This window comes from Tamandua tetradactyla, chromosome 21, assembly GCF_023851605.1.
Source record: "Tamandua tetradactyla isolate mTamTet1 chromosome 21, mTamTet1.pri, whole genome shotgun sequence".
In the NCBI taxonomy this organism is placed as follows: Eukaryota; Metazoa; Chordata; class Mammalia; order Pilosa; family Myrmecophagidae; genus Tamandua; species Tamandua tetradactyla.
Genome location: NC_135347.1, coordinates 33,843,572 through 33,856,065, shown reverse-complemented (window position 1 = coordinate 33,856,065; position 12,494 = coordinate 33,843,572). Strand labels below are relative to the sequence as shown.

The 12,494-nt window shown below is 37.9% G+C and overlaps 1 protein-coding gene across 1 annotated transcript in view; it reads right to left on the bottom strand.

The window, feature by feature from the left end:
• Positions 1-3,486, bottom strand: part of LIX1 (limb and CNS expressed 1) — a 78,249-nt gene extending 74,763 nt beyond the window's left edge. Inside the window, exon 1 of the mRNA XM_077138702.1 lies at positions 3,220-3,486. Within this exon, the coding sequence (XP_076994817.1) occupies positions 3,220-3,301 (82 nt within the window). The 5' untranslated portion in view covers positions 3,302-3,486. The remainder of the gene's footprint in view (positions 1-3,219) is intronic.
• Between the last annotated feature and the right edge of the window lie 9,008 nt (positions 3,487-12,494).

Genomic DNA, 12,494 nt, shown 5'->3' with positions numbered 1-12,494 from the left:
AACACATTATGAGGACCTGACATCCTCGTGGTCCTACTGAATGAAGGTTGAGCACAAAGATAGAAGACAGGTATATTATGCTCTTGGAGTTTTGAGAAGTTAAAACTCAACGAGGATCTGAAAGGGCGGCCATCTTGAAATCATGAGGTGATTTCTTTTGAGAAAGCACATGAGGGGGCATCAAACAGTGGCAAATCGAGTGCTTACAGACCTTCTCTCAAAAGAATTGACATGGGCTATTTTGAGGGTAGCTCATCTTTTGTTATGAATTTAAAAGAAATTGGATATTACACAAAGCGAAGAATGGAAGGTAACATGGAGAGATGCCATATTTCCCTGCAAGGGGATTGCGGCTGGTGGCAAGGGGACTCTCAGTGCTACTTGTTTCTCAGTTGGCTGCAGTGAAGGACTCTATGGAGTACAGAGCAGCTCAGTGTCAGCTTAGATGAGAAAACTTCAAATGGAGAGTCCACCTTATTTAAATCCTCTCAATTATTTTAAATTTGAAACGTGAAATAGGGAAAAGGTTGGGGGGTGGTGGATCTTGTTATGGAATTCATTTCCTTACAGGACAGAAAATTTAAAAAAAAAACAAAACAAAAAGCAAGTCACAACTATTGCCAGATGAACACCTTGTCTAAAATGAATGACAGATTGAATGCTCTGCAAAATACCATTTGGAAGGCCTCCTTGGCTGAGAAATGCATTCAAATTTTATTTCCTTAAGTGAATGTAACTACTCCCATGTGCATCAGTCTTCAGATCAAAAAATGCTCTGGGTGCTTTTCCTGACCCACTTGAAAACAAAATTCAGTTTACTATTGCTTGTTTTTAAACAAATCAAAAGCTAACTGTGGGGGAGAAAAAAAGCTGAGGGCAACAAATTAATCAAACGACCTTTTATACTCCCTGAATTATGTGTGTGCATAGAGCAAAGAGAAAAAAACCTAAGACTGCCAATTTATAGAAGAGGAATTTAGAAAACATCTAAAAGCAGTTCTTCAGCTTTGCTCCTTTGTATTGGGGTTTAAATATTCTTGGATTGGCTTTCCATCTTTCAGGAATGCAAGGTAGCAATTTTTTCTCAAGGAGTTGGAGTGCTATGCTCAGGTGCTCAGCCTTTTCCTTCTGGAAGGAGGAGATTGGACTGGAGGTGGGGAGGGGCCAGGGGTGACTAGGAGCTGAGCAGAGGCCCCTCAGAACCTACTATTCCAAGCTAGTGGCAGCTTTTTATAGGCTGCCCACCCCAGGGCGCTGAGTGCAATTTACGGTGCACCAAATTAAAGAGACCCACGTGCCCAACTCTGGTATGTGTACTAGAGGTTGCCAAAGCACGGTGCAGCACCCAGAGATACTTTTGATGTCCACCCCAGAAAGTAAGTAAGCCTTGATCCACTTATTCCACGAGGATGGCTGGACCTTTTGGCATTATGAAAATTCCTGGTCTATAAATTTGCCATTTGGCTTACTTCATTTAAACAGTTTTCAGATTAAAGAAAGTCAGAAGGAAGAGTATCAGCAGTTCAGAATCCACATCTGTTAAGTCCTTTAAGCAGCTGCAGAGTGGTAGGGTAAGGTAAGCAGGCAAGGTTATCTGATCAAACTTATGTTCTACGTTAATGAATGAAATATATAGAATGGAGCACTTTTTTGTTTTTCCATACAAATGAGTACCTGCAAAGGTCTGGATATAGAACTTAATATATGTTTCATCTTAACCATCTTTCTATTCCATTTTTTTTTAATTGTAAATAACTGTTGGAATTTAGTTCAGATTAAAAAGTGGGCCATATAGTTTGATTTAAATTTCTCAAATTTGCAGTGAGGTCAGGGTAAAACATCCCCTCTATTTCTTTTTCTCTTCCACTTTTCAAACCCCCAGATAGGACTTCTGGTCTAATATAATTTATCCAAAGTTTGGGGCACCCTAAGAACCCTTTTACCCTTCACTAGTGAATTCAGTGCTATTGTAAGAGACCAACATTCTTTCCTTCCCTCTTCACTTAAAGAAACATACCAAACCTGAATAGACTCCAGGCCAGTCTGGGGGAGGGAGTAATTTTTATTAGTTCCAACATAGCTGTTGACAAATGCTGGAAGACAGTATTAAAAAAGAGAGAGAGAGAGAGAGAGAGAGAAAGAGAGAGAGGGGCTTTCGTTTTATGCCTTAGAGGGCAGATTGGTTACAATTTAATTCATAGAATGAACTGGTCTAACATTTCTCTTTCTTCATCACACATATGAGAAATATAAACTAAAAGGACATCTGGAAAGTAACGTTATTCAGCAATCAGAAAGCAAAAATTCAAACCACTGATGTTTTGATGGAGACAGAAATTTACATAACTATATTCACAAAGAGGAAAGCTGTAACCTACTGAAGTAAAAAAAAAATTCTGTATGCATTTTACCTTTTGAGCCGTTCAATAGAAAGTTTATTTCAGAAGCCCTTTGTAATATGAAACCCACTGTAGATAAGATACAATGTGAAGATAGCCTGTTCCGCAATCAAATTGGTTCCAGAAACAAAGTTACATGACAAATGGTTTAATAGCATTGCTAGAATCGGAAAACTTGGTTGAACTATTTTTCATAATCGTTAGAAAGTAAAGGTTTTGAAGTAACTTTGCCATGGCCCTGGGTGGGGGTGAGGGGGTGTTGCAGAGATGGTAAGGCATCTCATTTTATTGGCCTTTTAACTAAAGTGTTGTCATTTGTTATTAAAATTTAAGAGCTCAGTAGTTAGTTATTTTTAATATTTTGTTTGCATCAAACGTTTTCAGACAAACACAATACTTGATTTAGCATGTATTTTGTGGAGGATTAAAACAGGTTAAGAAATATAGTTGTATTTTATCATTTGATTTATTAGCAAGTCATGTTTAGTTTTGATAGCAGTAACAATCAGCCTTGCCTTACTTAAAAAGCATTGGAAAAATTCATTCAGTCTTGGGTGAGTCTTAGATTTTAGAATGAGACTTCTAAAGTTAGCAAGAAATATCACTGACAAAGTAACCCAATGACTAATGATCATAGGTGAAATGAAATCATTCTTCGGACTGAAATCAGGAACAAGTTAAATTTCACTTGGACCACAGCATACGACTACAGAGATTTTAGAGAAACCATACGTAAATAGGATGTGACTAGATGTTAGGACTATTTCCTAAAAAGTGGAAAAAAAAAAAAACGCAAAACTTTTCCCCTATTAGTACTTACAGTCTTTGAAGACCAGAGCCGGGTCTCTGTGCGGCAAGACTTGGGCAATGATGTGTCTCAGGGATTCCAAGGTTCTGTCCATCTCAGGTCTGTCTCTGTGAGCCTCCTACACAGAGTGTCCTCATGCCTGAATTCTTGCAGTCCTGGACTGAATTTGTGCAGCTCATTGATGCACTGGATTACCAAAGAATCCCTTTTAACATCTGCCAATCAGACATTTCCCAGAATCTAAAGACCCCTCAGGGGGCCTCCTCCCAGGCTCACTTATCTTTGTTGTATGCTGAGCTAATTAGCTCTAAAGGCTGGCTGACAGGCGGGTTCCCGCTGCTTCCTTCTGTGAAACACACCCACCTACTGGCTGCCTTGGGAAGCTAACTCACCCTGGGAACAGCTTTCCTCTCCGACCAGATTTTGCCTGAATGGTGTGCAGCTCTCTGACTTGGGATATTTCGTTCGACCCTCTATCTTCACTGTTCTGGCCCCAGTAATATGGAGTCAAGAAGGCTATTTCTCAGGGAGCCCAGAAATCTATTTTCCTTTGGTGAAGGAGTGTTATAAAGATCCTGGATATAACCTGACACCAAATTATGCTTTTTATTTGAATTCAGGGGCATCTCTTCTGGAAGCCAAGATTTGTTTTTTCTTTTTTTTTTTTTCCTCTACCCAAATTAGAGTCACTTCTGACACACAGGCAACCAAAACCAGGTGGGCTGTCTTGAAACTTGCCTGGGAACACTTGTTTCCCTATTATCCTTCATGGCTAGTCATTCTCAAGGTTGACTTTAATTAATTCTGACATCATTCCCTTCCTTTCATTCAAGATGATAATTCATTCTATTAAAATATTCAGAAAAAAATATACAGAATAAGAGAAGCAAAGATATATTTTCAAAAGAATAAAGGTAGTTGTGAAAAGATTCTAAGAAAGCAGAGATTCTTTTTCTAGCTATGTTCTGTACCACTCATGACAATTTGTTAAATAATCTTTCCACAGAAGACATAGTAATAAATCATAGGATTCCACTGCAGCAATGAGGATTTATATGAGATACAAATGAACTGTTTTTAATAGTTGTAACCTTAAAGGTTGTCGAGGAGTCCTTTACCTTTATTCAAAGTATTTATTCAAAGGATAGGTAGAAAAGATTTCTTTCCTGTGTTCCTTCTAGTTTTTAGACTCTATATTCCATAATTACACTGTATTTGATGGTTAATTGAAAACAGTCCTTTAAACACTGTATAAAAATAAAATTGTCTTCTGTGCAGTCAGCTTCTTCAGCTAGCTGGTTGAAGGGTGGGTTTAATAAAAGGAAACAGAAGGATTGGAGCTGTAGTAAAAGTCCCTATTATAGCAACTATCACTTAGCAGATCCTCCAGGGAGCAGATGCCACAAAGAACATACACCATGGGGCTGCCCCAGAGTGCAAAGATATTGCTATACAAATGAACTCTGAAAAAGTAGCACTTCATGTTAAGACACTCATTTAGGCTTCCAATGTGCCCTTTATAGTTTTAGGGACCACACTAGATAGGAAATAGTTAATGTCCTTGCCATCCAGGGAATTTATAATTAAAAACAGATGCTGTAATAGTTTGTGAATGCAAAATTATTGGACATTGATTAGACACAAGGTATAAATGAATGCAAGTAATTTCAGTGTGATATTGAATTGGGAACCAAGATATTTAAGGTTCACATCAGAGAAACAGGAGAAATAATACGCAATTATCAAAGGAGTGAGACTGATAATATGAAAACAGAAAAATTGGAAAGGATTAAGCTTGGATTTCAGTTAACTAAACAGACGTTTCTATGGCCTTGAATTTATTTCCAGTGATGCTTAACAATATTTTGGTTGTGTAGTATAGTGGAAGGAATACTGCGTCTGGAGTCAGTAAGACCTATGGATCTGAGTTTTATCTGTGTCTCCTTGAGGGAGCTATTCATCTTCTTTGGCCCCAGGGGCCTCATCTATGAAATTAAAGGGTTGAAACAGATGTTCTCTTTTAGTTCTAACACTGATGATACTCTGGATACATTACAAACGGAAAAAATAGTATCACAGAGTTTCTAGGCTTCTGGAAGGTCATATACATATATTTCCTAAAAGCTGGTTTTCAAACAAATCACTTCTATTCCTACAGACAACCTCCTATCTATTCACCAATATAGAGACACAAATCAATAAGATGAATCCAAAGATGCTCACAGCTATTACTAACTACAATGAAAAGTGAAAATTTGTTCAGGAAACTAATTTTTGACCTCCATAAATTTTCTCTAAAGAGGGCAAGGTATCAGCCAAAACAACTTTGCAAAGATAAGTTTGTATAAATATTGTGACCTCTAATAATTTATACTTTTTAAGAAATGAAAAAGAGGAATTTCAAGAAACAATATTAAAGTCCTAGTTGGATAGGAAAGTTTGTTCTCTTCTATTAAGCCTAAACTTTCAGCAGGAGTTTTCTGAAAGCTTCGTTTACATATTTGTTCCTCATTCTCTCATGAAGACTTCTCACCTCAAAGTGCTGTTGTAAGTCTAGAAAAACAACCCTGTGGTTTCTCACCACTCTCTCTCTTTGATGTAGAAAGCACCTGACAGAGATGGAAGAGTCTGAGAAACTCCTGTGCAGTATTTCTATTTTAGTACAAATTCTAAAGTTCATGTTGGATTTCACATTAAACCTAAGCTTCTGTAGGCGTATGCCAACAGCGAAATTCAAGTATTGAGACAAGAGTAGAAGACCAAAATTACGTTTTTACAAATCCTGTTAAGGAGTACTAATCAGACCTAGAAGTGACATATTCAGTGCTTGAAATCTTTTACTACCCAGTGGTAAAAGGGGAAGGTTCAGGGCACAAGCAATACTAACCAGTCTCCAAGGGAATACAGAGCTTTTTGAGAGGATGAGAAATACAGGATGGAGTCTTCTGGTTTCATGTGCAATGCAACTCTTAAGTCTATGAAAATAGTAATTTTGCTGGTAGGGAGGAGAGAATTTATTCCTGCCATTCTAGTAACAATTTTGTTATTAAATAGCTCATTACAGTCATAAAAATGATTTTAAAAAAAAGCAAGGGCCACCAATTAAAATAATATCCAGAATGTTAGAAAATATATGTATCAAAGACTTATCTTTAGATAAATCAGAACTCTCTCCTCCCCTCATGCTCCTGTGTGCTCTGGTTTGGGTTAGGGGCCAGGGCAGGTAAGGCGGGAAAGCCGAGTTGGGGAGCCCAGGCTGGACTTACAGTCCTATAAGTTTTCAGTGCAAGGCATGCAGGCTCCAAAAACAGGCCAGCAGTCACAGAGTCTGAGCCAATTCTTAAGGATTTATCCCTAGGAAATCAGGCGCCTTTGGAACAGAGAGGACCCTGCTTGAGATTTAGGAAGATTCTTTTCCCTGAAATAATTTCTGTACTTAATAATGCTTTGATTCTTAAACATTTACACATTTAAGATAAAATTGTTAAAATGCAAGAGGGCAGCGCGATGGTGGCTCAGTGGCAGAGTTCTCAGGTTCATTTCCCGGTGCCTGCCCATGCACAAAAAAAAAAAAAGCCAAAGAAATGGAGTCATGCAGTTAAATTCACTAATATGATCTAATTGTTTACAAAAAGAGCTGGAAACTGACGGCTGCACTTTCCAGATTCCAATGGGGATGAGGCGATCATTGCGGCAGGTGGTTCCTCTTCTGGCCTGATGGGGGATGCGGCTGAAGAGTCATTATCAGGTGCGGGTAGTACAACACCCACCCTCGCATCGCACTGGATGATGAAGTCATTGAGGGAGGGTCCACGTCTTACGTATTTTCTCTTCCCTGAGCCCGGTAAGTATTTGTTAATGTTCTGCCCCCACCAGAAAGGCCTAAATGAGAACTGGTGAAAGGCCAGAGCTTTGTGCAGCAGCGCTTCTTGGGGTAAGTGGGAGTTTGACGGGAAGAGCCGGAAAGAAGCTGAGTCTGCAGAGGTAATGACTAATAGCTGCACAGTGTCAGCTTTGTTTGGCCTCAAGTAGGAAGAGACCAGGAGGAATGAATGGCTGGTTAGCATCAACTGTGTTTATTCTCAACTAGGAAGGAACAACTTAGAGGAATGATAGCTGTTTAGTATTAATTTGTTTACTCAACTGGGAATGGACCAATGAGATGTTTAAAGCAAGGTACTTATAAGAGAGTCAATTGAAAAGGCAACTTCAGGTGATTTATAGACAAAATAAGTTTAAAAACACAGGTAACACAGAACTTTATCCCAAAGCTTTGTTCACTGATATTTTACTATATTTAGGAAATCACCAATAACAACTAATTTGGGAGATTTATGGAAAATAATTAGAAAATTGATTACTCTCCCATCTGTAAAAATGTACACTTTCACTATATTTATAGAAAATTATGAAAAATGCTTTCCTGAAATAATTTCCTTCCCCAGCAGATAAAACCACCAGTGAATGTTCCTACACCCCTGCCATGGCAGTCAGAGTCAACTCTGTTACTCAGAAAGTTCAATGAAAGTGAGCCCCTAATTTACCTGAGCCTTCTGGTTAGTGTGTCTCTCTCTATATATACACAGAAATTTGAAGATCCTGAATGGATCTATGTTATGTCCATGGTCTTCTGTAGCCAATTATGCCGACTGTCTTGGTTGTTAGTCTCCAAGAGAAGGAAAATAGATTTTTTCAAGAAATGTTTGGAGGCCAGTGATATCATTGAAGGAGGCTTTGCTTGTTCGAATGAACACTTTCAGGATAAACTCAGACTAATTTAAAAAGGTGGAAGAATTTGGATGTTCAAACTCACAAGACTGATGTTAATGCTAATGGAAACTCCATCCCTTGGCTCAGAGGTGTGTGTTCTGTGAAAACTGAATTGAATACCTTAACTTTGTGGCTAGCTGATTTCCAGCATAATATATATTTTGAAAAGAATAGTTTTAAAAATTTGATTTGCTTTGGGGGTGGATTTTGCCAGTGGCATCTACAAGGGTATATTCCTTTCATAAAAGTTTAGCTAAGTATTGGTTCCTTTCCCTCCTTTCTCAAAGATGAGTGTGTGTGCCCACACATTCCTGCTCCAGGAGAGAAATTTATTTTGTTGGATGTTCAGGAAGATAACTTTATAGAAGATGTGGCTATAAAGTGATCAGATTGATACTAAAATAGGTATTTGAACGCCAGCTGAGACTTTGAGGACCATCCCTCTCTCTCAAATGTAAAGAGATGAATTCTTCTATCAGGGCCATGCTGGGATATGGGACACACCCTGCCTTAGATGGGCTAGGTGGAGTGTTTTTTTCTTTAGATAAAGTCAAGTTTCTGGGGTACAAGTGCTATAGGATGGTCAAATCTTTGCAACCAGTAAGTCAGTAATTTCATGGCTCCACAGAGTTTTTGATGAAGCTTCCTGTAAGAACTGCATCATCAGTATGTTCTTAATTCAATTCAGGCTACACTTAAGGACATGCTTACATTAAGGTAAAAGCCTAGTGCCCATCCATTTCACACTGTAAACTATAATTTCCACTTCACTTCCTATGCAGACATTACCAGAGCACTGCACTTAGCATGCATCTTGCTGACACAGAAGAAACATTATTTTTTTTCCCAAAATTTGTTTAAAGAAGGAGGAATAGGAAACCACATAGAAAGGGGGCCTATTTTTCCACAAATTGAAAACTGAAGAAAGACCAAGCTAGAGAAGAATATATTCTTCTGATCCTTTCAGGCTACCTTAGTAGCCTTGAGATCAAGGATAAAGAACTAGTCCCCTAGCATTGCACACCCCCTCTCAATACCCCATAAAAAAAAAAAAAACTCTACTGAGGGTCTTTTGAGATGGGGTTTCTTGGGCCTGTGATAAGATGAGAAGGCTTACGATGGGAAAATGTTTGTTTCCTATAAAGGGAGGACATATTGCCCAGGAACAGGACTCAACACATACTTGTGAGGACTGTCTATCCTCTCACTTCCACAGCACCTGGAAGAAAAGTCAAAGTTCGTGACCTTCTGAGTATGCCAGTTTCATTATCATTCATCTTTTCAGTACTTACTGGTTCCATCTTTGCCTCTCGATTCCTATTTTATCTTTTGTTCTGTTTCCTCCCACTCCCTCTCAACCTTATTCACTGTGACTTTGGGCAAGTAATTTTACATCTAAACATGTTTTTTCATCTTTAAAATAAAAGCATGGTTCCATGTGGGAGACCCAGGTTCCATTCCTGGATGATGCACTCCCCCCATTCAAAAAAGCGTGATAACAGAGGATCTCTAAAATAACTATAACTCTAGTGTAGTATGATAATAGGATTCTATTTCAAATAATCTTAACCTTAATGCTTAGGCTACTTCTGGATTTTAGTCATTGTCTAACATTCACAAATTCCTTCAGTTTCCGTCCCCCCTTTCTAAAATCAAGTCATTGCGCTCTTCAAAACCTACAATTGCTCCTTTTTCTATTTCATCAAGTGGAACTTTTTATTTATAAAGTGTCCAAACCATCTTTAATTTGGTCTTTTCCTGAACAATACCCCTTTCCCAACTACAACGTAGCAAACACACTATATTTATTTCTGTCTTCTGACTTTTTGCATGATTTCCTGATTGGAAGGCTTTTTTTTTCCATCTACCTATTCAAACAAATCACCTCTGCCCCTAAAACATGTCACCAAATCACTCTGGTCTCTCACTCATCAACTATCGTTGGAATTTCCTCAGTACTAATCAGTGGTACCAGGATCTTACTCAGAGTCCATTTTTTGTTATTTAGTTGTTCCATTTATTATTCTCTCTCCAAATACAGCATTGGCTTTGAGCCAGCAAAAAATTTCATCTTAAAAATGTGTGTACCCCTCTCCTGATACCATTTTATAAAACACAAAATACTTGGAAAACACATACATATATTTCTTCCTTATATAGGTAGGCCAACAGCTAGGTTATAGTAAACAGACATTTTTGATTCACTTATTGTAAGAAATTATTTGATTTTATTTAGAAAAAAATGGAAGCACATAATATTGATAAATGTCCCAATGTATGTTAATTTATTTGTATAATGGGGTTAAGCTTCCCTGAGAACCTAAGAAACTCAACCCTCCATCCTTTGAAAGGGGCTGATAACCCGGAAAGCAGCACTAGGTCGAATTCTTTAATCAGGCAGCTCAGTATTTTGTCAGAAAATTATGTGCTCAGAAGAAGGAATAATTATTTTGAGTTGCACTAACCTTCCTGTTGGTACTCTTTAAACATCTTTATAGCTCTAGAGAATGCTCAAAGACAGCCAGCTGTGCCAAAGGACAGACTAACATCTACCTCTACCACAGGGTCAGCAAAATATAAACAGTTCATCCTGTAGGAAAAGCTTATTTAATAGGAACAGCAAATAGACTATCCAAGAAGGCATCTGTGAGTCTTAATAAAAACAAAAGAACAAGGGAAATAGTTGATGTATCAGTGGCTTTGAAAATAGGAAAGACGGCCAGCCTCTGGACCCTTGCTTTTGGTAACCTGAGTTATTTTAGCAACATTTGCTGAATTATACAGTATGTACCAGGAACTATGCTAAGGTTCTTACAGGTGTTATTTTATCTAACATTCACAACCCCCTGAGAAAGGCACTACTGCATATCTATATTTAACAAATCAGAAGAGTGAGGTTAGATAAAATAATGGAAAAAAAAAGAGAGAGAGAAAGAAAAGTAAGGTTAAAGAGGTCATAGGACATGGCTGAGGTTTGGGAAGTGGTAGAACCATGGTTTAAATTTAGATCACTCAGACTCAAAGTCTGTTTTGTTAACAATCACAATAAACAGGTTTACGTTAGCAGAAACAGATTTTTTTTGTGGCTAATTGTTCACCATATTAGGATATTTAAAAAGTTGTGGGTTATATTTTCCTGATAGCTACAGAGCCAAAAACATCTTTTTAAAATGCTGTTGTGATTGGATCCTGTTTTTCAAACCACCAGTATTACATCCTAGAAAAAGTTAAAACTCTTACCTGATAATTTATTAAATCTTCAGTATCTAGCACTTACCTTTGCCCAAATGAGGTTAGGTCCCCATTTCTATGATTTGAATAATGTTTAGGTTTGTGTATTTAAGTTTGTTCTATTACCCACATAAAATTTTAGAGCAATAACCATGTTTCTGGGTTTCTCAAATCATGAGCTTTTTGTGTATTACGTATCCAAAAGTCAATTGAGTTTATTTGGTACAAAATTTATATTTTGACTAATGCATTTCCTAATTTAACTTATATGAACAGTTTAATTAGACACCAAAGTACATAGAACCTTGAATAGGGCATGAAATTTTGTAGGTTTGTCCAGATTAGTGTGATACCACCAATAAATCCCTGAGTGATATGAACGGTGGATAAAGAAGTATTTGCAAAGTCCCCTTGGGGGAATAGGGAGAAGGGGGGAAAAATTCAACTTCTTCATTTGGAGAATTCCTGATATATTCGCAAGCAGTGGGAACAATCAAATTAATAGGCTGAGCCCTCGAACTTGGGGTTTATCCCTATGAAATTTATCCCTGCAAAGGGTAGGCTAAGCCTACTTAAAATTAGGCCTGAGTCACCCCCGAAGAACATCTTTTGTTGCTCAGATGTGGCCTTTCTCTCTCGGCCAACATGGCAAGTGAACTCACTGCGCTCCCCCTCTATGTGGGACATGACTCCCAGGGGCATAAATCTTCCTGGCAATGTGGAAAGAAATCCTAGAATGAACTGGGACTCAGCATCAAAACCTTCTCAAGGGAAAGGGGGAAGGTTATCCTGGAGGTTATTCTTATGCATTATACAGATATCCCTTTTAGTTTATGGTGTATTAGAGTAGCTAGAGGGAAGTACCTGAAACTGTAGAGCTGTGTTTCAATAGCCCTGTTTCTTGAAGATGATTGTATAATGATATAGTTTTTGCAATGCGACTGTGTGGTTGTGAAAACCTTGTGTCTGATGTTCCTATCTACAGTATGGACAGATAAGTAAAAAATATGGATAAGAAATAAATAATAGGGGGAACAAAGGTTAAAATAAATTGAGTAGATTGAAATTCTAGTGGTCATGAAAGGGAGTGGTAAGGGTATTGTATGCATGCGTTTTATCTTTTTTCTTTCTTTTGCTGGAGAGATGCAAATGTTATGATATTGTGTGCCATTGATTGTAACCATGTCATGAATGCTTGTGTTTGTTTGCTGTTTATAATAAAAATATTAAAAAAAAAAAAACCCTCAATGTGGGTGTGATGGTTGGGTTCAGGTGTCAGCTTGTCC